This window comes from Heteronotia binoei, chromosome 9 (genome assembly GCF_032191835.1).
Source record: "Heteronotia binoei isolate CCM8104 ecotype False Entrance Well chromosome 9, APGP_CSIRO_Hbin_v1, whole genome shotgun sequence".
In the NCBI taxonomy this organism is placed as follows: domain Eukaryota; kingdom Metazoa; phylum Chordata; class Lepidosauria; order Squamata; family Gekkonidae; genus Heteronotia; species Heteronotia binoei.
Window position 1 is genome coordinate 80,760,726 of NC_083231.1, and position 26,661 is coordinate 80,787,386.

At 39.5% G+C, this 26,661-nt stretch overlaps 1 protein-coding gene across 1 annotated transcript in view; it reads right to left on the bottom strand.

Moving 5' to 3' along the window:
- Positions 1-26,661, bottom strand: part of USP53 (ubiquitin specific peptidase 53) — a 40,114-nt gene that overhangs the window by 10,317 nt on the left and 3,136 nt on the right. Inside the window, exons 2-12 of the mRNA XM_060246859.1 lie at positions 15,546-16,170; positions 9,438-9,530; positions 8,303-8,437; positions 7,635-7,748; positions 7,456-7,538; positions 3,646-3,751; positions 2,628-2,774; positions 1,901-2,050; positions 1,612-1,777; positions 684-833; positions 86-229 (exon numbers count right to left, since the gene is read on the bottom strand). Of these exons, the coding sequence (XP_060102842.1) occupies positions 86-229; positions 684-833; positions 1,612-1,777; positions 1,901-2,050; positions 2,628-2,774; positions 3,646-3,751; positions 7,456-7,538; positions 7,635-7,748; positions 8,303-8,437; positions 9,438-9,530; positions 15,546-15,689 (1,432 nt within the window). The 5' untranslated portion in view covers positions 15,690-16,170. The remainder of the gene's footprint in view (positions 1-85; positions 230-683; positions 834-1,611; positions 1,778-1,900; positions 2,051-2,627; positions 2,775-3,645; positions 3,752-7,455; positions 7,539-7,634; positions 7,749-8,302; positions 8,438-9,437; positions 9,531-15,545; positions 16,171-26,661) is intronic.

Consider the following 26,661-nt stretch of genomic DNA (forward strand, 5'->3'; position numbering starts at 1 on the left):
TAACCACAAAAAATTTTTTTCTAAAGGGTGAAGGAGATCAGTCATACGCTGCTTTGGTTTCTCAAACTAATAAATTCCAAGTTACCTCTTTGTTTCCCAGCCTCTCTTTTTGATCCTCTGTCTGCATCTTTTCTAGCTGATGAGAAATTTTTCATCTCAGCAACCTTTTGAGCACACTCTCTGGAAATATCCTTTGCTTTTTCCTTGTGCTCACTATGCACCAACTTGCCTGCAAAAACAGAGGTTTCATAATTCATTATAGCCTCAATTACAAATGTCACCAGTTTTAAAAAATTTAATTCATTATGAGGCAGGACTACCCACCCTAGAACCCCCCAAACCAACATGATGGTGACTGTTGTGTGCCACTAGCAAAAAGCAGTCACACTGGAGTTTGCCTGCTATATGTCTAGCACATGAGTTACAAAATACCACAGGGAAGGCCCACCTTCCCTCTGTACCCCCGACTTCTACAGGGAAACTTCAAATGTCAAATAAATATAACAGATAAACTAAGATGCTCTGACACACAATTTACTGTAGATGCTAATCAGCTAGAACCTTCAATAATGAAAACACCATGTGTTAACACAAATGATGCAATCATTTACAGCACTATGCTTGATAAAGCCCTGAAAGTAATAATGTTAAGAATTCACTACATATCATACACACTCCCATACCTGGCCTATTGACAGTACTTGATTGAATATGGTTCCTACTGAATGGTGGGTTTTCTGGTTGATATTTTTTGTTGCTCTTCTGAGTAACAGATTCTCCAAACCCATTTTCTTTTATATCATCTGACATGTGAAAAGTTGATTTTTCAAATCCTATGAAAAGGGATGTCAAACATATTACAGACAAAAGAGGTTACCCCTTTCTAGAGTTAAAATTAACTTCTACTAACCAGAGTATTCAAAGTAAGTAAAACACAGTGAAGTAATGAGTAAACACGCTGATCAGGAAGTCATACAACAATACCGTGAAAGGGTTTAAGCTAGATATAGAAACTAAAAGATTAAAACTGTAGTAGATACTCTTTCATATCAATGCTATTTCCAATATAACAAAAAATTCAGACATACAACCATTTTAATCACACAAGACCCTCTTCACAGCTCACCTCCCTCCAACAGGAAGTTTGCTGCTAGCCTTAATCCATGCCCCTCAGTCTCTTTTAATACCTGACCACTTTTACTATATTATCCCATCTGAAACATTAGCCTCTAGACAGTTTTCTACACCTCCCTCCAGTTTTCCTTAGAATCTTCTGTTTAACACGCTAATAGGTAGGATATGTTTCTTTCCTTACAGAACTACTGATCCTATGACGAATTAACTCCTCCTAGCTTTATCAGTAAGTAGAATGCAGTAAGCAGACCTGGGGGAACATGTAGCAAGTTTTCCAACTTCTGACTGCCCATGAAGTGAATCAGGCTGGGACTACATTACATTAAGGCCAGTCCATAGTCTTGGGAGAGGGAATGATCTGAAGGACTACTGGTTCCCATTTCCTAGCGCTGATCTAGTGAAACACTAGTACACTACGTACAGATTGAAAACAATTCATTTTACTAAATTATTAGTCCATAAACATTTATTTATTACCAAGTTCTTCTCCATTTCCTGCTTTGTAGTGTGACCAATGAATTATCTGCCTGGGTGCATCTTCTGTTGATACAGGTGTACCATCCGGGTTTGCATAAAATAGCAGCAATGGTTGAAAATGACACCGAATGCATTTGGACACTACATCTTTCCATTTTGTTCCAACCTAAAGTTTTTTTCACCAAACAGATGTTAATGGTAAAAAAGTATGTTATAAACTAGATGATCTATATGAAAGTCTTAAAGATTAAAAGAAATCTTTAATAGGTTACCAAGTAGCCACACTAACCTCTTTCACATTAGCATCATCAAACAGCACCCATTTGCAACTCTTAGTATGAAAAGCAAAGGCACAGTAATGTTTGCTTGCATAGCAAATCATCCCCACAAGAAAAAGTTCACTATTTTTGGCATGTTCATCAGTAACTCTATAGAACAACTGGAGGGAAAAAAAAGATTGTTAAGTATGGCAGAGGAAAAAAAACACAACCTCTATATAAATAAGTTTGAACATCTGACACAGTTCCGTTCTGAAGCCAGAAAAATAAACATGAACTATATACAACTGTAGGATAAATCAATGATTCATTTATATTAAATGTCTTCCTATTAATTTTACAATCCTGTGTCAGCTTTTTCCCCCAATGTACAATATACTAAAGTTTTACTGGGATATATATATATATAGCTAAAATCTGCTTCTGAGCTTAAATTCAGCTGGAGAGCTCTCTATGTATTTTGAGAGTAACTTCAAATTCAATATTCTTTTAATACGTTAACTTTTGAAGTGTAATCTTTTCAATTACCATAAAATGCACATTAAGGATCAAGTATTGAAAGAAACAGCAAAAGAATACTGCACTGCTTTATGATGATGGAGTACCATCCAGTAGCTCAAAGACCAATAACAATAACAGTAGTGCTTTAGTAGGCATACAGAGCTCTCAAAGATTTTAGACATTATTTTATAATTGTGAGATTACAGTTGAATGCTTATATTAAAACTGTTCAAATACCCCTGGAAGATACAGCTGTGTTGCCAGATTACGGATGACATCTTCTGTTAGGTCAGAATGTTCTGAATCCCAGACTAAACCAATTGTGACAATTTCAGGGCAGTTCATTAGAACACGACGTATTTTTATCTTTTGGCCACAGTTACTCTACAAAAAAAGAAAAACACAAAAAATAGTGCAATGTATTTTGAAGATCTTTTAAAATTTTTACAAATGCGTTTGACAGAGAAAGTTGCAGAACACAAAAGTCTCATTTCACCCTTCACTTTATTTCTGTCCTTAATGATAAGCTAAACACAAAACTATTAGTAATTATCCCCTAATTCAGGAGTTTCCTGCTGTTCCTCTCTACAATTGATTTCTAGAGAGACAGAGGTAGATTTATTTCTATTATTTAACCCTCTGATCATTGCTATTTGACAATCTCTTGAATGCTTCAGAAGCACACCCAAGCATTGACAGAATGGGCAGGGACAACCATTGATGCAAAAGGGTTATTTTTATTATCCAATCAATTAAAAGGTGACCCAAATTAAAGCCTACAAAGATACACATTTGTGTTTTGTAAGACTAAATCAGGTTTTATTTAATCAATATAAATAATCACCTGGCTTAAGCTATTAGGTACCATGTTGTCACTTAAGGTAATAAAATTAATCAAAAAGTGACTAATTCTTAACTTGCCTGTTTGCATGTACACAGAAATTCACTAAAACTGAAGACACTGAGAGATGGGGGAAGAGAAAACAAGTGTTGCTCATCCACTCTTCTAAGAACCCATCTCTTCCCAAGGGTCCTGTCCTTTCTCTATACCCTGAGTGCACTAATCTAAGGCAGCTATTCAATAATGATTTAAAATTCAATAATGATTTAAAAACAGATTGTGATAAGTTATATAGATCTGTAAAGCTAAAGAAAACTAATCAGATCTGTTTTCAACAGAAAATGTTAAGTGTCATCACTATCACAGGAAATTTCAAACCCAGCCCAAATAGACTCTCTTTTCAGTTTTACTCACAGGACAGTTTCTGAAGTCATCCGTAGTATTTGCAGCCTGAAGCAATTCTGCAAACATTTCAGGTTTGAGTCGCTCATGTCTTTCCAACATCCTATCAACTTCATTGCTGCAAAAAAACCCAGTAAAAATTCAAATCAGTAAACAATAAATAGTGCTTAACTCTATTTTGACCATGTCCTTTCCGTTAAGTCCTAGAACTGTAAATAAAACAAGAAACACTAAATATTTAGACATATTAATTCATCTAACAAATTCGGTTATCTCTAGAGCCCTGTTAAATTAAAATATTATGTTAATGATTAACCAAAAGCTTTTATCATACTTTTAATTAACTTTGGATCCCAATAAGAAAGGCAGACTATAAATTAAAAAAATAAATGACTAACGAACAGAACTAACAGAAGTGCCAACAGTTTCTAGATCCAAGATGCAGTTGGGCTGAGATTGTTGAACAGGAGAAAGAAAAGGAAAAAACAGAACACATGTAAATATATCTGTTTAAGACAACAAGACAATCAGTGTAGGAAAGACTTTCACTGATAAAAGTCACCTCCTAACCTATATGCCCTAGTAGTTTTTATATGTGTTTCATCCTGACAGGTTGAAAGTGGATTTACACCTAGCTCAACAGCAGCGTCACTATCCCTGTAAAGGGAGAGTGATCTGGTTTCTTTCTGTATTTACTTTCATGGTAGATTGTATATATATGTTAGTGCATAATGACTGGTAATCTAATCCTAGAAGGTCAAGAGGCAGAGAAATACTGCTCAAAGCTCAAGTCAACTGCTGTTCTTCCTAGATTTTAATAGGCTACATATCCTTTAAATGCCTACCTTTTCACAATGGGCTGCACATCTTGAGAGACCAGTATTTGCAATCAAGATTTTCTTGGTTATTCTGTCAGCATGACAAGATTCAATTACTAATCCAGTGACTCATGCAGCTGGAGAAATATTGGCAGGTGACGTTAAGCATGAATTTGAAGTTTAAGTCTTACAATCTAGAACACAGTGTTGCTGTGACGGACTCAGGAACTTAAGCCTGAGTAGCTGGGGAACAGGCTAGCAGCTATTGGCTGGAACGTTGCCCTAGCAATGTAAAAGTATCCATATGAGGTTTGCTTTGCAGTGGAACACCTTGGGATTTGAGTGGGCTTAGGCTGGTCAGTTGTAAAACCAATTGGACAAAGGGCTGAGATCAGCCAGTGAGGCTGGGCTCCTTGTGGGAGACAGAGCTGTGTAGTCTCTGTCTGGAAGAGAGAGTTTTAAGGGAGTCTGAAACTCTGAGGGAGATTTTGCCAGCACATCAGGCAATCTCCGTGTACAAACTAGATCACACAAATACACACTAAGGGGAGAACTGGATTCTGGTAGTCAGCAGGGTTACCCAAGACTCAGACCAGAAGACTAGCTGTGGGGCTGAGATGCATCAGTATTGAGGGGTGCGAGTCCTGGAAGTTAGCTAGTGTGAGAGGGTCTGTGAGGGAGAATATACTGGCACCAGTCAGGAATTCTCTATGTGTGTGTGGAAAGAGTGATTGTGGTTTGTTATTTTTATGATTTGGCATTTCTGAAGCTAGGGCTAAACTTCTGAAGTAACAGCATTGTGAGTGCCCAGAAGGCACAGCCTGCCTGAAGAAGAATTCAGTTGAATTCTAAAACCTGCCTGCTTAAAGATCTCCTGCCAAAGTTACTGTTATATTTTACCTCAGCCTGATAAATCTCTGAATAGTAATTGATTTATTCTGCCAACCATCTGCCAACTGATTTGCCTTTTGAATATTGAACAGTTATAATCAATATTATTTATCCCTCTCCCTTGCCTTTTGTTATCTAATAAATATTTTTGTGGTTTAGAATTTTAAAACCACCTAGTGCCTATTATTGTGGGGTCTGACAGCATTTCTGTGAGTGTGACTGAGGGACGGTGACCAGGGAGAAATTTAAAATGGTCGCTCTCCCAAGAAAGACTCTGACCGGCTCCCTCACAGTTGCCTATAGCTCCACTTCCGTGTCATGCACAAGATCACTGTATCCACTGGTTTTGCCAGTTCCTGCAAACACAAGAGGTACCATGATTGGAAAGAGTGCAAGTGATCCAGAGGTGGTATTCTTTTTGGAACGAATACCTTTCTAAAAGACAATGCACAGTTTCATATGAGTGAACTACTGACTGCTAGATATCCCTCAGCCTGACTCTAGGAATGAGCTCTCAGACAATTACCAAGATTCATGTAAATGTGTACTTATATGGGCCTACCAAGGATCTTGACAGAGTTTCCTAAAAATGCATCCCTCAAGCTTAATGCAGAATGCATAAAGTCATTTTTAAAAGTTTATTATAAGAACATGAGAGCCCTACTACATCAAAATGAAATACCAGATGAAATACCATCCTGTTCCCACAGTGGCAAACTAGATACATTTGGAAACTCACCGGGGAAAATGCATCTTTGATGCTGTCTTCAAGAACGCATTCAGTGGCGTAGAAACTCTGAATATGGAGGCTGCAACTAGCCATCAACGTTTTTATAAGCCAGAAGCCTCAAAACACCTATGCCAAACTTCTCCTAGTTATTAGACTGTACGCTAAGATCCTTACCTGGATTGCACCCAAGGAAGAAGCCACAATAAAGACATTACCACCAATTTGCATAGCTCCTCCAGCAAAGCTTGATCTGAGACAAAGGTGGTTAGCCTATACATAGGCAATTCAGGCAAAGACATCAGCTGAGCACAGAAATATGTAATGCTGTTACACCATCTTAACATTTTAAGAAGAGCTCCTTCTGCCTATCACTGGGACTCATTATCTAGTTATACACCTGACTACAAGAACAACACTGTGGTATAATGCTTAGGAAAAGACTTTAGTTTTATGGGATAAAATAATTCTATGTCACAAGTTATGTGAATGCAAGGAAGGAAATTTTTGAATACGGAAGGACTGTAGTAGAAAGGATGGCAACCCTTTCCAACGAAGAAAGGAAATTTTTCATTTGTTACCTTGGAAGACAACAGTTCTAAGTGTCTAACAATTTTCTAAAAAGGGGGCGGGGTTGATTGAAGGGGGGGATGGTATTGCTGATTAGCCTTCTTTTGCTCAGATTAAGAAATTTTCCCTTGGCCTGAAAGCCTCACCTTCAGCTGCTTCCATCCTTTCCCCCAGACTACTACCATAACATCAAAGGGAAAATGGGTGTGAAAGAAAAGCTTCAGTTCTCTGGTCAGTAACCTGGAGAATAACTGGCTGGCTAACTGCTGGAAGTGCCTATCCCCATAAGAAGGGTACAGAATAGAAACACAGGTCTGGAAAAGGTAGTGTTTCTAATAATGTTCCCTATTCCAGTGATGCAGGGCCCAGCGACAGGGCCCCAAAGCATAGGGGCAGAAGTGATGTTCTATGTGATGTCTTTCTCTGTAGACAGAAGCCCTATGCTTATGACAGCAACAGCAGAAATGGCTTGTCTAAAGAGGATTGTAAGCAGGAGCTCCTCCCAGTCAGCTTCATGCTCATTTTGTTTTTTCCTTCCCTTCTGGACCAGTAACCTTCTCACATGGGTCAGGAATGAGCCATGTTCCTTCGAGGATCTCAGATGCATGGAAAAAAATGGAATCTGGAAATATGAAAGGTAACTTGTAGCCCAGGGAAAGTGTTCCAACCCTTTGATCATTCTAGTTGCCCTTTTCTGGACTTTTTCCAATACTTTCCCCAACAATATAGACAAGAACTTTTTGATCATATCACTTTAGTGATACTCAGTTTTGACTTTTCAGCAGCAAGACATAAGCATACGTAAGAGTCTCTTACCACAAGGCTGTTGTTGAAATATAACGCACAAATTCTGTGAAAGGCAAAGGATCTGAAGATGCCCCACAACTGCGACAAACACACTATACAAAGTCAGAAAATGAAAGTTTTAACTTTTAGTTTTAGAAACTTGGAAATAAAATAATATAGTGTTGTTGTTTTTTTTAAAAAAGCCTAACCTGTTCATATAGCGTCATAGCAAACTTCTGATGAGTAATGCAGGATTTAGAAGTGCACATATCTGTTTCACTGCTTGGCACTATGTGATAGTGAATCCTCTCAAGTATATTTTCCTAAACAAAGCAATGATAACACACATTGTTTGCCATGAAGATTACCATTACACTCAAGTATGGTTAAGAATCAGTAAATAATTCAGCTCACACAATTATGGTTTTCCATATTATATTGGCAGAAGAGAAATCCCAAGTAGCAACATTTGTCCATAGATTTAAAAATCCTAAATAAAAAAGTATTACATGGTTTTTGTTTTATGGTATTTTATAGGTGCCCTTCAACATGCTTTTTTAAAAGCAAGTTAATATTTTTAGACTTCAGAAGATGACTTTACTATACTTGTTGATCTATCCTTATCATAACACTCCTGTGCAGTAGATATTGTATCTGAAAAAGTGAGCAGTGACTCCCAAAAGCTCATATACTGCAACAAATTTTGTTAGCCTTTAAGGAGCTACTGGACTCTTTGCTCTTTTTCTACTCCTACACACAAACTAACACAGCTACCCATCTAGTCCTGGGCAATAGGTTACATTAAACTATTTCACTGGCAGGTGATTTGAAAAGAATAAATCCAAACTTCTTAAATAATAGCCTTGAGTGTACTTACAAAACATTCTGCTGCATCATCCATCAACCCAAGCTGAAAACGCTGCTCATCTTTAAAACTTTCAGCCAAGGCATGCCTCATATTATTTGACGGTAGTGCTTTTTCTCGACTGTGCTGGAACTGTGCAAATATTGCCTGGAAATAAATAGTACTATCAGTGAATATATATATTCACTTTTCAGTACAAGGAAGTAAAAAGAATGCAGAGTTGGCCAGAAAGCTTAGCACAGCAAATACATGAAATCAGTTCTATCCACTCCTTTGCTAAATAAGTAGAAAGTGAAAGATGCTTCAGGTAAAGCAAAGTAACATGTATGTTGCACTACAATTCATAAAAGTTTTGACAGCATCAAACTGATGGTATACTAGCAGATTTATATTTTAAGAATACAGAGTTAATTCTGAATTTTACTCTTTGGTTTGCTTAGCTTGGTTATGCAGCATGATATGAATTTTAAAAATATTATAAGTTGTAGTTTGAACACAAATTAATCTATACTCTTTCCTATATCCATCAAAGAAAGAGGAAGCACACAGTCATAATAGTACCTACACTCTGAATTGTCCCAAAAAAGTGCTATACTACTATATCCAGGGAGGAAAAAGGAACAACATTCTATCAAGGTACTGGAAGGAGAAGCAAATGGAATTTGATTTATTGCCAAGACTATATGCAAGTTTTAATTTCCAAACTACTGGAAATGAGTACATATGAAGTTTGCAAACTCAGCCCAAGCACACCTAAAACCCAACCAAGAATAATTCCCCACTGACAATCTAGATTCCAATGCTCACTTATAACTGTTACATTCAGTACAAAAAACTTTTATCAACAAGTGTTATTTTAGAAAGCAAAGCTTTACATTGAGTCCAAGCTCCATATGTATAGGTCTTCTGTAAACTTGGACATAACATTATTACTGTGTTTCCTTTGTAAGTTATAAAAGGTTCTTCATAAAACCAAAGACATCTTTATCTATCAGCAACATAAAATCAGGATATTCATATCAGGCAAGATTACCAACCAGACCTTTTTAACTGACAACATTAATTCTAATATTACATCAAATAGATTAATACAGCTAAACTTTATTAATGTATTGATGTAGTTTTAACAGAAATACTGTATATCTACCTTTAAAGCACAAAATATGCAGGCATCTCCCTGACAAACATGGCCAGTGAGACCTCTCAAGCTTCGTCGGAATATGTCAAGTTGCCATAAAACCTAAAAGAAAGATAAAAGAAGAAAGCTTCAGCTTCTTTACTAATACATTTTTCCACCTTAAAAACTTGAAACCCTACAATAATCTGGTAACTGGCATACAATTAGTACCAGAGGATTTTCAAGTCTAGCAATGTTTCAAAGAAAAGATTAAACGTTAAACATTTAAATATAAGTGAAATTGGCAAAGTATTACAAAACACAGTTATAAACAAGTCATTATGAATTTGATGGATCCTAACCATGAATTCTACTGATGGAAGAGACTTCTGTAAAAAAAAGGGGGGTGGATAGTTTTACTGATTCCACCTTCCTTTCCAGATCCTCACTTTATTCCCGTGAATAGGAGTTTAGAGGATACAACAGGCTGCATTAGGAGGGACATCGGAAAGTTTGCTTATGTAAGCTTAACTCTGCTTGCACTTGATAGAATCCAAGTCAATCTTTATCTTTCCATCACTTCTACATTCCTGCTCAAACCATCATTACAGAAATCACAGGTAAATGCTAGAAAAACGTGGTGGTAACTGATGGTTTACTTAATAGTTGTTTAGGCTTTTCTTGATATTTAACCAGGAGTAAGATCACTTATCTATAATATGGAGTATGCATGTTGTACCTACATACTGAAAACATGCATTAGAGAATTCACAGGCAATTATTGTTATGGAGGAAAATAATGGGATAAGATTCAGCATTTTAGCAGCTTCAAGAACAAATATTATTATTTAAAAGATCAGAATTTCATTAAAATAATGTAGCTACCTCTTCCAATTAAAAGAAATTTGTGAAACTTGTATAAAAAGGGGTACAATGGATGTGTATGGGGTAAGAATCAGCAGAATCCAGCTGAAATAAATAAGCAGCAATACTTAGTTGGAAACAGTTACATCTGTTAAAGTATCTGCAGTTTCTTTCAACTTGGGAAGCATTCAGTCTTGGCTCTCCATGCAGGAAGAGGAGACTGAGCATACAAACCTGAGGACTTCTGGGTATAACATATTAACTGGAATCTACTCTTAACAATTCAATGCAGACATGGATTGTGCAGCCCTTCATAAATTATTTGGAAAAATGTTATGCTGCCTCTCTAGGAAACCTCAGAAAAAAAGAAGCAATCAAAATGTACCGTAATGAAATCACTAGAAGGTATCCTAATGTAATATATAACTATTAGTTTCAAATTTGTTTCCAATGTGAGTATTATAACACTGATACCTAGAGATGTAGTATTATACAGGAGACTGAAACGTGAAGCTGATTACTGAATGAATCTTCCTTTGACAAAACATCTGTGTGAAACATGCTTAACCTGGCAGACTGTTTTTTCAGGAAGAAATTGACATATTCATTCCTGTGGGAAAGAATCTATACCAGGGTTGGCCAAACTACAGCTCGGAGCCTCATGTGGCTCTTTTACACATATTGTGTGGCTCTCAAAGCCCCCATCACTCCATCTTGGAGAAGGCAGTTCTATCTTTAAATCATTTCTCCAAGCCAAGCTAGCTGGCGGCTTGGAAAATGCTTTTGAAGTTAAAGTTGCTTTCTTTCCACCTCTCCTTCCCTCATCACTCCTCCATCTATTTGCCTGCCTTCCTTCCTTCCAGCTCTCAAACATCTGAAGTTCATGTCTTGTAATAATATAATAATAATAAATTTTATTTATATCCCGCCCTCCCCGCCTAGGCAGGCTCAGGGCGGCTAACAACATCTTCCTGATGTTATTCTGTACACTTATATTATGGCAGGGGTCACTAGATAAATCATTGGTGGATTAAACAGCCATCCTATCAACGTCTACAAAAGCCTGCTTGAAAAGGATGGTCTTACAGGCCCTGCGGAATTGGTCCAAATTCCGCAGGGCCCGTACCTCCTCCGGAAGTTGATTCCAAAGGCACGGGGCTATAACAGAGAAGGCCCGTGCCCGTGTACTCTGTAATTTTGCCTCCTTTGGCCCAGGGATAGTCAGCGTGTTCTTCCCTGCTGACCTCAGTGCTCTTTGGTGCTCTTATGGGGAGAGACGGTCCCTCAGGTAGGCAGGTCCTCGGCCATATAGGGCTTTAAAGGTGATAACCAGCACTTTGTATCGGACCCGGTATGTAACTGGCAGCCAGTGCAGTTCACGCAGCCCCGGCTGTATATGCTCCCATTTCGGGAGTCCTAATAACAGCCTGGCCGCTGCGTTCTGCACTAGCTGCAGCTTCCGGGTTCGACACAAAGGCAGCCCCATGTAGAGGGCATTGCAGTAGTCTAGTCTTGAGGTGACCGTCGCGTGGATCACTGTTGCCAGGTCCCGGCGCTCCAGGAAAGGAGCCAGCTGCCTTGCCCGCTTCAGGTGGAAAAATGCCGACTTGGCAGTGGCCGCTACCTGGGCCTCCATTGATAGTGAAGGCTCCAGTAGGACTCCCAGGCTCTTGACCCGGCCCGCCGCTTTCAGCGGTGCACCGTCAAAAACCGGGAGAGGTATTTCCCTTCCCAGAGCGCCGCGCCCCACGCAAAGGACCTCTGTCTTCGTCGGGTTCAGCTTCAACCCACTCAGCCTAAGCCAAGTTGCCACGGCCTGCAGTGCTCGGTCTAAATTCACTGGGACGCAGTCAGGCCGGCCATCCATTAGCAGATAGAGCTGGGTGTCATCCGCATATTGATGACAACCCAGTCCAAAACTCCGGGCAATCTGGGCAAGGGGGCGCATGTAGATGTTAAATAACATCGGGGAGAGAACTGCTCCCTGAGGCACCCCACAATCTAGTGTGCGCCTCCGGGAGAGCTCACCCCCGATTGCCACCCTTTGTCCCCGACCTTTGAGGAAGGAGGAAAGCCATTGTAAGGCCAGCCCCCTGACCCCTATGTCGGCGAGGCGGCGGGTCAGTAGCTGATGGTCGACCGTGTCGAACGCTGCCGACAGGTCCAACAACATCAGCACCGCCACACCACCTCAATCCAGTTGCCGCTGGAGGTCATCTGCCAAGGCGACCAGCACTGTCTCCGTCCCGTGGCCCGGGCGAAAGCCAGACTGGCAAGGGTCTAGGATGGAAGCGTCATCCAGAAAACCCTGTAGTTGCAGCGCCACTGCCCTCTCAATAATTTTACCTAAAAACGGTAAATTAGAAACCGGTCGGTAATTTGCCAATTCAGCCGGATCTGCTGTACATTTTTTCAGGAGGGGGCGGACCAAGGCCTCTTTCAGAGGTGATGGAAAACGCCCCTCCGAGAGGGATCTATTTATTATGTCCCGTAAAGGACATCTAAGCTCCCTCTGGCAAGCTTTAATCAACCAGGAGGGGCAAGGGTCCAAATCGCAAGTTGTTGGGCGCGCAACAGAGAGAATTCCGTCGACTTCCTCCAGGCTGAGCGGGTCAAACCGACCCAACTCCAAACCCGAAGACAGGCGTGGAGCCTCAAGTTCCCGTACTGCATCCAATGTGATAGGCAGGTCTTGGCGGAGCGACGTGATTTTATCTGCAAAATATTTCGCAAAAGCCTCACAGCCAATCTCTAATTCCCTAACATTTGGTTTGCCTTGAGGCAATGTAGTAAGGTCTCCAATTATTCTAAATAATTGTGCCTCTCAATAATTGTGGCTCTCAAACATCTGAGAATCATTCTATGTAGCTCTTACGTTAAGCAAGTTTGGCCACCTTTGGTCTACACATAAAAAATTGGTGCCTTTACAAGGATTCCTTCATGTTTGTTGAATATTTCTGCTCTTTTTAAAAGAAAGATTAATGAGAACTTGGAACTTAAGAATGTTTATTGAGGAGATATGGCACAAAGTCACTTTAATTGGAAGGAACATCATTACTCAATAGGATTAATAGACTGTTATAATGCATAGGTGTTTTTACACTTTCTGATGAAGACTGTTGATATTTACCAATGAAATTTGTTAATGGTTATTAGAATTATTACTACTCATACTGGAAACAAATTTGAAAATAAGAGTTATATATGACTAAGGTATTTTCTAGTGATTTTATCATGGTATGTTTTCAATGTTTTTGGATTATATCTCCAGGAAACCTTCCTGAGGAGGCTTATAGAACATAATAAAAACATACATAATTAAAATTGAAAATTAAACCCCAGCAAGAGCACAAAAACATAACTGAGTTAGTATACTACACTGGTTAAGGACATTCAAAGCACAAATCGTTTCACAAAACGCCATAACCACCAGGTAAGTCATTCATATGGTACATTATTGTTACAGAGGAATACAATGGTATACAAATGATACATTTGTGTATCATCATATGGTACCAAAATTTGTGTATCATCATAATTTGTGTATCATTATATGGTACCAAAATACATGTAAACATAAGATATTTGTATATATCACCAAAACTAGCCATCTATCCCAACAAAGATTTCCCTAGAGATGCAATCCAAAAGCATTCAAAACGTACTATGATACATACTTTTTAAAGTACCAAAGGGCAAACATATAAATGTTGATCTCAACCTTTTTAATGGCTGAGAGTCAGATGGAAAAAATATTAGCATGTAAGCACTCCATGGAGGGAGGGAGGGAAGAAAGGCAGGCAGGCAGTTCAATATATAATAGAAAATCAAAATTGATTTTTGTAAGGATAAGTGTATTGACAAGCAGGCGGTATTCATAATGCACAAGAATAATGAATTCAAAGATAAAATAAAAGTCTATAATTAGAAATTTTGAGTAGATATGGATTAAGTATAGTAAAATATATTACTGTGAATTACAACACTCAAATTGATTTTGCTATGATCTTATTACAAAGAGAACCTTAATACTACTGTATCTGTACTAATACACCCTGTTAATTTATAAGTGATTTTTTTTCTGGAGATAGTCCCAGCACCCAGACCAAAGGTGGAGGTCCAGTTGGAACAGCCCAACTGACAACAGCTGACATACATCAGAATTCAGCTCTGCCCCAGCCAGTTGATGAGCCTAGTATACTGGTATCAGGTGATCAGGGGAAGGTGAGGCAGCCCTTGAGTGGCTTGAGGCCAGTCCAGCAACATCTAATTGCAATAGCTCCTGTCCATCAAACTGGGAGGGTGGGGCAAGCCACAGCGAGAATAAGGGATGTGAGTTTTACTCATAAAGGACAGCCACTCAGTCTTGGGAGGACACGCTAGCCAGCTAACAAGCAACAAGGGAGGGCAACAGATGGGCAGGAAAAAGACTTAGGGTGGCATTAACCTCCCTGCCCTCTCAAGTCTGAGGACTATTGAGGAGGAGAAAGCTCTAGAGAGAATGTTGCCCCTGATGGAACAGCAGACACTCACCTGTTATTTGAGAAACAGGAACTATGGGAAGGGGGGACCCAGTTCTCTGGGGTTTTGAGAACTTAATCTGTTTTGTCCTTTTCTCCTTTTCCACTGAGAATAGAATAGTGACCCAGGGGTGGCCAATGGTAGCTCTGCAGATGTTTTTTGCCTACAACTCCCATCAGTCCCAGCCAGCATGGCCAATGGCTGGGGCTGATGGGAATTGTAGGCAAAAACATCTGGAGAGCTAACGTTGGCCACCCTTGGAATAGTCTATTAAGTGTTTTATGTTTTATACAGATTTCTGGTTATTTAGAGGCTAAACCTTTTTTGCTCTCTTGCTTTTGTTTTTGTATGATATGATAGTGCTAATGTTATTTGAAGTTTTTATTGGTTTAGAAAATAAATACTAAAATAATAATAATGCTTGACAACTGAATTAATACGATAAAACAATTGTTAGGTTTTCAAATATGGTTTCAATAACCTTTATTTTATGAGAAAAGCAAAATATGTGCTGCAGTCCTGCCCACATATATTCTCAAGCAGGTCTTGAATGTAAAATTTTTAAAAACATTTTCACTATACCTACATATAAACATTACAAAAAATATAAAGGTACCTGACAGAAAACTCTGGCCCATTAACAGATTATAAGCCATTTTAATGCTGGTGTTATAGTATTAAAAGGGTTTCAACATGTTACTTAGATTTTTTTGCATTATAAATAAAATATGAAAAATATAATCTCTTTCTTACCTGAACAGCACTGTTAAGAAAGCAGCTATTTTGCCCTGGCTCATTCAACAAGCCTTTGGTAGGAGCCAAAGACATCACACTTCCAGGTTGATATCCTTTTCCAAGATTTCCTCCGGGTTTTCTCAAGAACTTTACCCACGCCATTATTTAGGAAACAAATATATGGTTTAAAGATTTAAGTATTCTGAACAGAGCAAGGCAAATAAAAACTTCTGACAATTGCCTTAGAACTAGGGCATTCAGATAGTGCTGCAGCTCTTCAGGTCCCAGTACATCAATCCTACTTCTGCTTGAGAATAGTTTTTGTTTTTGTTGTTTTTTAAATCTCCAATTATTGAAAAAAGAAACTCTCACAGTTCTAATGTATTAAATCAAAATATTCCTCAGGAGCAGAGTTCTTGTTGACAGTCTTCAAAGCATTTCAGTTTTCCTTCCATTTAGTGCAAATCATTCTTTAGAAGAGTATTTTTAAATAAGATAGCTGATACACCGCAAAAATAGACTTCTTGGCAAATATTACAGTCACTCTTTCATGTTAATGTTCTCCTTATCAGTTCTGAAAATAAATCACATTTCTTCGTGCAGTTTGCAAAAATAATTCCACCATGTAAACTTCTTTTGGAATCTGTAAAAAAAGGAAGTAAAAAACTTAATGAGAATTCCAAAATGATACTTGTGTCAACTATATATCTAAAATTCAAAAGCAAATATGGAACACAGATGGGTGCATACAGCTACCACCCTAACTGATTGTGATGTCAACTGAATATTCTTACTACATTGCTGAAGATCAAGAAATTATTAATATTTTAATTTGCTAAGGCCATCTTATGGTCTGGCCATTTGGAATTACTGATCCCAGGATTCAGAAGCACATCCTTCCCAATAGGGTTGCCAGGCCTATGTTGAAAAATATCTGGCGACTTTGGGGGTTGATCTGGGAGAGGGCAGGGTTTGGGGAGTGGAGGGGCCTCAGCACGTTACAATGTCATGGAGTCCACCCTTCAAATCAGCCATTTTCTACAGAGGAGCTGACTTCTGCTAGCTGGAGATCACTTGTAAAAGTGGAAGATCTCCAGGCTCCACTTGGAAGCTGGCAACCCTACATCTTTAACCTCACTTGACAACAGGTATATTGTCAAGTGGGGTAAAAGATGTAGGGTTAACATTTATTCTCTGAACCCAATAAATTAACATTCACCAAGAGAGCATTTAGAAACAAAATTCTCAAAGAACTAGTTGTAGGCCCACACACTACAAACAATGGTCTTCAACAGCAGATCTTGTGGCTTGCAGGGATCCATGATGGCCACTGAAACTATCATCACCAAGCAACTGAAAGAACCAAGCCAATCTTCCCTCTCAGTTGTTTAGGAGCATTAAAAGGGAGAATCCATGTTCAGCCAAAAGGAAACATCCATTTATGTTGTGACACATCCTGTCAAGTCTGGCTATAACTCTGGCTCAAATATAGACCATGCTGGGTAGAACCAAAGTGTAACCAAATGTTGCTAGCAAATCCTCTCTTGTTCCCCCCTCCTCTTAGAGAATATTCCTGCTTTGAAATGGTGATGTGTGAAAAATCTTATCTGAGCCTTCTCAGCCCAGGCTCAGGGGAGAGGAAGGAGCCTGAGAGCATCAAGGCCAACTGGGCCTCTAATCAACATGAGAATGTATTTGTAACATCTATGTGTAAATGTCCTCTGCACAATTCCCCTACCCGTAGGAATCCCTTTGAAGTATACCTTATATGCAATGTATCTACTGTATGTCCTTTAGTCTTTTCAAGCCTTGGCTTAAGCCACAAGTACTCAGTATCAATAAAATAGTTTCTTTGTACCTACATCGACTCATCATTGAATCTGCAGACTTGACATTTTGAAAAGACTCCCTTTTGGAGTCTTTTCAAACCATTTCAAAATCATGACAGTTATTAACCAGGTAACTGTAGAGCTGGAGCTGCCAAAGATGTTTAGTAAAGTACACCCTGTATTTCATTGCAGCTTACTCCGTCGGGACCCTGGGGCTTCAGTCTGGCACCCTCGAGCACCAGCCCCACAACCTATCCTGATTGGGAACCAGAATCACCACGAAGTCCAAGAAATCCTGGACTCTAAAGTCAAAAGGGGGATCTTGTACTATCTGATAAAATAGAAACATTCCCCCTCAAGCGAAAATGAGTGGGTGGCTGAGAAAGACATATCAGCCCCAGATCTGATCAAGAGGTTCCAGCAAAGATGTTCCAACAGGGCAGTAGAGGCGGCTTAGTGGGGGCAGAATGTCAAGTCTGGCTATAACTCTGGCTCAAATATAGAGCATGCTGGGTAGAACCAAAGTGTAACCAAATGCTGCTAGCAAATCCTCTCCTGTTCCCCCCTCCTCTTAGAGAATATTCCTTCTTTGAAATGGTGATGTGTGAAAAGTCTTATCTGAGCCTTCTCAGCCCAGGCTCGGGGGAGAGGAAGGAGCCTGAGAGCATCAAGGCCAACTGGGCCTCTAATCAACATGAGAATGTATTTGTAACATCTATGTGTGAATGTCCTCTGCACAATTCCCCTACCTGTAGGAATCCCTTTGAAGTATACCTTATATGCAATGTATCTACTATATGTCCTTTAGTCTTTTCAAGCCTTGGCTTAAGCCACAAGTACTCAGTATCAATAAAATAGTTTATTTGTACCTACATCGACTCATCATTGAATCTGCAGACTTGACACATCCTACAAGAAACATCCTTCTGCCTGCCAACTTACTGTCCTATAAGCAACAGCAATTTTAATTATAAGCAGGAAATGCCTTCCCATACTTGGTGAAGAGGGCAAGAACGGAACAGATCATGCGTTTTCCCTTCTGCGCTCTTGGTAGGAAAGAGAAATCTCCCTAACTTCCTGAAGAGTCTGGTTTCTTCTGCATTTCACGGACTGGGGGAAGATGAAATTCATCATCTGATCATATGTTGGGGGCTGATGAGCAGGTTCAAGTTCAGTTTATTACAACTAATGATTTTAAAGTTATGAACAAATTTATAGTGATATGCTTACAATTGCTAATTTAGCCATCTTTACAATTCTCATATTTAACCAAAATGGCACATAGGCAGTAAGGCCAGGAGACAAGTGAAAACATAAGAAACAGCAGAATTGCCTCAAAAAATACTTTTTTGATATTAATTTATTTATAGTTGGTCTTTCTCATTGAGATTTGAGGTGGATTACACCGTGTAAATCAATGCAATCAATCAAATAAGGTATAATATGACTACAGCAATCTGAAAGAAAGCATAGCATATTAGGTACCTGATTGGAGAAACAGTGTTACATAAATATAAAAACAATACAGTTGGAATAGACTAATCCATTCTTTAGGAAACAGTCCTGTTTCTTTTATAAAAGCATCTTCCTGTGCCACTTTCTACAACTTGATTACATTACAATAGATGTTATACAGTAAGTTTATCCAGTTCCCCTGCTAGGTATTCTGGACAACTGCATATTTTTGTACCTCTGGAATCAGATTAAGGGGTGTGGGGGGGGAAGCCCTATTGATTTACACTGTCTGCTTGTTATAATTCCAGAAACACCTTATTTCATTTGAATAAAGATTAGAGAAAATAAATGTTGAAGTCTTTGTTTTACTGTTCATAGGCAGTGTTGCATGGGTGGTCTAGAAATAAAAACCCTGCATGTACTTAGTGAACCAATAATTACAGAACTGTCTACAAGTATGTGCAAGTTTAATGTCTTACAAGACCTTAGCAGTTTTACTCTTTGAGCTCTGACAATGAAACAACAGGACTTAAAAGTACATAATAATATTTTAAACATTTGGGAAAGAGAGATCCAGCAAGTGATGTAATAATAAATACAACAAACAAACATCAACAGGAACTAAATACCCAAAACATATCCAGAAAACCAAACCAATAATTTGGGAATACTAAATTACAACAGAGCTAAATTTTATTCTGGTAGTACCTTAGATTTTCGAGCTATAAACTTCCAAGAGTGAAGGCTCCTACAAGGAGGTCCCTGAGCCCTTATATTCCAGTTAGAAGGTGGGAAGGGTGTTGCAAAGAAAGCCATTCAGGATGCAAATTTACAATTTAAAATGTTATCTGATTAATCCCCCCCAGCTCTGTGCATACCTTTCCCAAGAACAAAAAACTTTTCAATGCTGAAGGTATCACCCAATGCACTCTCCCTCCTGGAGTTGTCTGCCAACTCCAAGGTTTACAACTCAATCATTCAAGGCAGGTCTGCAACTCAATCAAGGAATGCATTAAGTTGCCCTCCACCCTTAATCTTATTAGTCAGTTTTGCCTCTCCTAGGTCTTTGTGCCCATGCAAATGTTGCTCACTATAGTCTAATCAAAGTAATTACCCCAATTTTCCCCACTGAACTATGGCAGCAGTTAATTTTAAATCTACTAGTAAGCTTCAAACTTCTTACCTCAACCCAATCCAAAATTGAGACAGTCAACCCCCCCCCCCCCCCCCAGACCTTCTGTCCACAAAAGGAGGAGCCCAAGCTACAGCAAATTGCTCTTCAGATCTCCAGTCTAAATCTCCACAGTTCAGAACTCTGGCTTCCCTCCAAAAACCCCTGCAGTACTCCACAGGGTTTCTCTCTGCTTTGCCAGCTCCAAAGACCTACACTGCTTGGACCCCTGGACTTCTTCAGTTCTCAAGCCCTAGATTTGATGTTTGTATGCTCCTTCCTGAAACTTCCCAATTTCCACCTTTCTCCCTCTAATAAGATGTGCTCGAGGAATCAGTTTTCAGGTGCTTAGTGGATTCTCTATATGTTAGTTTTTTTATTTTATATATTAAAGTTATTTGTGTGTCTCTGTGTTTTGTGTATGTTTACAATCATTTTTTCTCTCTTTCCTCTAATGGGATCCACCCTGGTATACACAGGCTTAAAGATCTTCACAATTTCTTTCTGGAACCCCTTTTATAGCTAATTCCCCATCCGCCTCTAGGTCCAGTTCAGGTACACGATAAACCCACTAAGCAAGTGTTATGTCCTGCATTCTAATCCCTATGTACAACACAATGCATGCTACAGAGGCGACCAGTGGAGCCCCACTGGTCCCCGGATGTAGCTCGCTAATACGCACCGCCAATCAAGATCTGTGGCGGGAAGTTTAACTGACCAGGATTGGACCTGGCCTCACCGAGGGTTGTTCCAGGGCATGTATATAATCGGGACCCAGCCCACCATTCTCCCTCTTGTGATGTACCCGCTAATAAAGTATGTTGCCTTCAACCCGTCTCGTCACTGAGTACATTACAGCAAGTTAGGCTGAGAGTGTGTGATTAGCCCAAGGTCACCTACTGAGCACCACTGCAGAGTGAGGATTCAAAGCAGATCCTAGTCTGAAACTCAAACCACAACACCACACTGGCTTTTAGAGAGTGGCTGTTATTGAACAGTAGCAAACAGTAAAGACACAGGTGTGTCCTGCACCTGTTAGAAGGCAGCAAGTAGCCTTGTGGCTGCTGTTGGCCTGGTCCCAATCAATCCTTCCCAAAAGGCCAAAACAGCTCTGGAAAGGGTCTTGGACCTGCTCCCTCCCCTAGCCTTTTGCTGAAAGAAATCAAAGCTTGAAGGCTGGAAATGCTTTTGTGGTTGCTTAGTAAGGGTCACAGAAGTCACTGAGAGGGCATTTATTTCTTTAAACCACAGGCGTTAATTTATTATTTGGGGGAGTTTTAACCCCCTCTCAATTTTTAACCCCCCTCAATTTAGATGTCAGGTTTTTCTGCCTGGGGATTTTCTCAGGTTTGTGGAAACATCTGCTTTGTCTGTTTAGGGCTCTAATCTTTGGATTTAAGAACCCACAGATGGACTCATGTTAAGAACTGAGATATATATTTGATTAAATGGAAGTAGTATGGATACAAATGTGTACATATAATAAGGGTAATTGCCACAGTGTGTATTTTTCCATAGAGTGTTTCAACGTATTTCTAAGACCTGTTTTGAATGAGTACTCAGTTCTGCAGAAATGCAAAGAAATGGAACTATGCTAAAGAGCAATAAATTCAAGTATTTGACCACCATCATATAAATCAGGCTGGTATTTTTTTTTCTCAAAAACCCCCCTCAATATTTGACATGATTCTTTCACAGTGCTTTGATTATGAGAACTCAACTTTTAAATAGATGGCACTAGGGTCTCCATTTTAACTGGGCATCTGACTAGCCAAAGCCAGACATGGCTAGGGCTTTGTTTGAGCAGGAATGCACAGGAACGCAGTTCTGGCTGGCTTGGCATCAGGGGGTGTGGTCTAATATGCAAATTAGTTCCTGCCAGACTTTTTCTACAAAAAAGCCCTGGATATGGTCAATTGACAGGTTAAATATTGAACTTGTATTTGTAAATAATGATGAATTATTTTAATGAACTAACAAAAGTTACTCAAACATCAACAACTCTGATACAAATTACATGGTTCTTGCTGCTGCTGATTGTTCATGTTCTCAGCAGACAGCTAACAGGAGAGGCTCTGCTATGCAGTGCGGTTTTCATAACTCTACATGGTTGAAAGGCACATAGTCCTCACTCTTCCACTTGCTAACAAATGTTATCATAATAAAATAACTAGTTCCCACCTGTACAGTGACTTCATCGATTATTTGAACATGAGCTAAAATACTTTCTACTGACAATGCCTGACCAATTGACATAAATGCCAATGCTAATTTAATACAAGAAAAAATGGTGATGACAATTTTAATGAAGTTGGTTGCCAGTAAGTATATAATGTAAACTGGTAAAAAGGTATGTCAGAGAAATAACCCTAATAAATTGCCATTATGCCTCCATGTTGTTGGCCTCTCTCCTTCTCTAGCTTAACTTTATATCCAGTTCAGCTGTCATGTACATGCAACCCAGAAGATGACTTTTTATCCATTTGTGGCAGGCAACAAAGAGGGGGCAACATCAGATATACCTCCATCATAATCTCACCACAATTCGCTGGAAAATGAATGCCAGTACCTGAACAGCTAAACCACTAATGAGAGCTCCTTTATAATTAATTTAGGTACCTTTGGACAAATGTGCTTGTACTGCATTAATGTAAAACAACTAGATTCAAGTTTAGTAGTACCTTAGAGACAGACAACTTGAATGAATTTGAGTTCATTCAGAAGTTCAGAACAACAAATCAATCCAGGACTGAACAGGAACATAGGGTTCCTATCTTACCACACATGCTAATCTTTCTTCCCCAGAAATTTCTCCTCTGCTCTAACCAAGCTTACAATGTGTATTGTACCACTGCATCCTGATGCCCTTCTTTACAACATCCCTCTCACCTTCTGACTGGGATATTAAGACTCAGAGATCTCTATTCCTACTTATACTTGACGAGCTTTGACTCTTGAAAGCATATTCCCTGAAAAGTCTGTTGATGTAAGGTGCTCCTGGATTCAAATTTAACAGCTCCATTACATTAACATTACAGTCAACAGAATACTCCAGTTACATCAGCAATTCTAACTAATAAGATTTTCTCCTCACACAACAAGACTGGATAGCTGCATTCTACTTCTAGCACTCCATATTTGATTGCCTTTCCTTGCCTTGAATGATAAAAACTCCAGGGCCCAAGAGCTTTCAAAATCACACCTTTTACTAATCAAGAAGCTTCCCTCAGAGGACATCTAATTTTCCTTTCCTTCCTAAACTGTGCAAAAATGTTTTTTTTACCCTTTTCAATTCCAAGTCCTGTAACGGAACCCAGAATCTACCTCAAACTATTCATTTGTGCTCATTTAAGCCCAATGTGTACCTATAGAAGTTCCCCCTCCAGAATATGCCACATACATTCTCTCTGCTCTTCCAACATTTTCACATAGATCAGTGCTTGAGTCTGTCTCAGTGGTGACAAACATCCTGCTGGCTTATTTGTGTAGCTGTGAAGGCTCCCTTTGAATAACTGGCTGCTCAGACAGTTGGGATCCCTACCCAAGGAACCTCCACTCAGAAATTACAATGACAGAAAACAGGATTTCTGATCTACAGTCCACTATGCTCAACCACGTTAGCCCCTACTTTCTCCATTCTTGAGCGACACACATTGCACAAGTATGTATGTGTACCTGAAACCCTTGAGGGCATTGTGGACATTCTAGTACAGCATTCTATGCTATTTTTGCATGCCTGATATTATAACAGATTACATATATACAGGGGTGGAATTCTAGCAGGAGCTCCTTTGCATATTAGGTCACCCACCCCTGATTTAGCCAATCCTTCAAGAGCTTACAAGGATCTTTTTTGTAAGCTCTTGGGAGGATTGGCTACATCAGTGGGGTGCAGCCTAATATGCAAAGGAGCTCCTGCTAGAATTCCACCCCTTCATATATATATCCCAGATTTAAGAGCTCTTCTCAAGTTTGCCTAGGAGCCACATGCAGGAATCAGGGCTGACATGTCCCAGTAGGCCAGGTAGGCAGCTACCTAGGGCACCACCTGGCCACTTTCCCTGTTGCCAGTGCACTTGCCCTTGCTGCCTGCCTCTCTGCCTATCTGCGGACAGGTACCAGTGGGGCACCAGGGATGGCAGGGCAGCAGGTGCGCTCAAAGACAGGCTTGTTTAAGTGGAAGTGTAGACCCAAGATGGCTGAGTGGAAGTGGTGTGGCGGTGAGTATGCTCAGAGCTGTGCCACTGGCTGCTGCTGCCCTTGCCGCTTCAGGCACGGGCCGGAAGCAACAAAAACCCTGGCACCAGCCCTGTCAGGAATGATCCTACAGTTATTTGCGATAACTGTAGATTTGAAACCCAAACGAGTCAGGTTTAAAACCTAAGCTATCATTTCCTTTAATGCAGGAACTAGGTGACACAAAATTTACTTCCTCGTATTTTAGTTTTCCCAATGATGAATAAATTGAAGAAGATATTGGATTTATATCCCGCCCTCCACTCCAAAGAGTCTCAGAGTGGCTCACAATCTCCTTTACCTTCCTCTCCCACAACAGACACCCTGTGAGGTAGGTGGGGCTGAGAGGGCTCTCACAGCAGCTGCCCTTTCAAGGGCAACCTCTGCCAGAGCTATGGCTGACCCAAGGCCATGCTAGCAGCTGCAAGTGGAGGAGTGGGGAATCAAACCCGGTTCTCCCAGATAAGAGTCCGCACACTTAACCACTTCACCAAACTGAAGCATATTCCCTATGAAATAAAGCTGGTTGGAAGCCTTTTAACAGAAAAAAATACAATTAAGGGATAACTCAACGGATGTTTATAAAATTGGAGGTGGAAAGGGAAAATGGAGGGAGAGAAGTTTTCTTCCTCCTTCACAAATAATGCTTAATTTAGAATCACACAATGAAACTGATTGGCAATAAAACCAGGCCTGGCAAAAACACACGGTGCTTCATACAGTAGCCACAAGATGTAGTAATGGGTAGCAGATTGGCATTAGACATATAAATGGAGGATATATTTACTGGTGGACATAAATCACGACAGTTAATAAGCCTTAATGTTTAGACGCCATCTACCTCTGAGTCACACTGCTTGCCTGCTATCATCTGGGAGAGCACAATTGCTCTTCTGCTGTTTATGGGCTTTCTCAAAGCATCCACCAAGCACCCTAGAAAACAAGATGCTGGACTAAATCAGACCTTGTTCTAACACCCTACACTGGAAACTAAAATCCATTTTTGCAAAAATCCATTTCAGCAAAAATAGATGAAACAGCATATAAAGAGTTCACTCAATTTACAGGCTATAATCCTAAATTCAAACAAAGTACTTTTCAAACTTCATGGGACCTGATTCTAAGCAAATTCATGACCCATGTTTTCTCCTCCATTTATGTAGAATTCAGTGCTGCAGATAGTTTGAATTCCAAGTACAAACAACAACTACTATTTTAGGCACCTGCATTTTTCCCATCTCCAACAATACTTTAATTTCTGAATCAAGCTAATCTTTTGAAAACATTACTTGTTCTTTTTTAAAAATAACCCAAGTTCTTATCCATCTACTTTTTTATACAGCTTCAGTATATAGTCTAGAAAACAGAGCACTACATGGAGTAAAACGTCAGTGGACTGGACCTAACTAGTTTTTTCCTACTGATGGAAGAGAGAGGACAGGGCCCCCTTTGCCCATCAAGATTACTGCTGGGGATCACAGGACCTGCATGGTCAAAAGCCATGTGGTACAAGAGCTGTAGTAAGGAGGGAAACTGAGTGAAAAATGTGGCTGGGCTTAACCAGCAGGTATCCATAAGATCTGCTCCTGAAGAGAAAATCACATGTTCAGTGTGGGCAATAAATACAATGAACAAGCAAGTGATAGAAAAATTGTGAATTGTTTTTACAGAGACATGCACACACAGTAAGAAAGGATATTGCACATCAAGTCAATAGGGAGATTCAATAGAAGGATATTTCACAATCAAGTCAACCATAACACAATCGGTGCTTTCAAGAAAAGAATGATGCATAACTGTACATGTGATAGGTATTAATGACACATACTACTGATTTAGGAACTGCAAAAATTTTGTGTCCACTTTTGTGGATATGTCTCTTGAACATGTGATGTCAAAAGTTCAAGAAAGTGAACATACCCATGAAAACAAAGTTTTGGCCTCCCTAGTCCTTATGAATACAGTTTTCACTCCTCATACGGTCAAGTACTTTACAGATAACCAGAAAGACTGACTGAATCCTATATTTCTATAGCTACATTTGAAATGCTTCCAAGTTTTAAGAAGGAAAGGAAACATTACTGCCAAATAGTTTAACCTGCTTCATTCAGCACAAACTATGAACTAATTTTCTCTTAAGACAATGGCTCTGGTATGTTTATGACTCTTATTGGCATTTTCATAAGTGACACTAAGAATGTTATTTGACTGGTTACATCAATCAATACAGATAATATTTTACAATGGCTTTATTCCACTTTGTTATTGCATTAATGCAGAAGAATAAGGACACAATTCTGCATAAGCTCATATGGAATATTCCACTGAATTCAATGGGACTTATTCTAGGCAAACACACATTAGATTCAAGCTGCATAAATGTCATCCTAAGCAGGCTTTGGAGGAAGCAGTGAACCCAGTAGGGCTTGGTTCCAAATGAGTT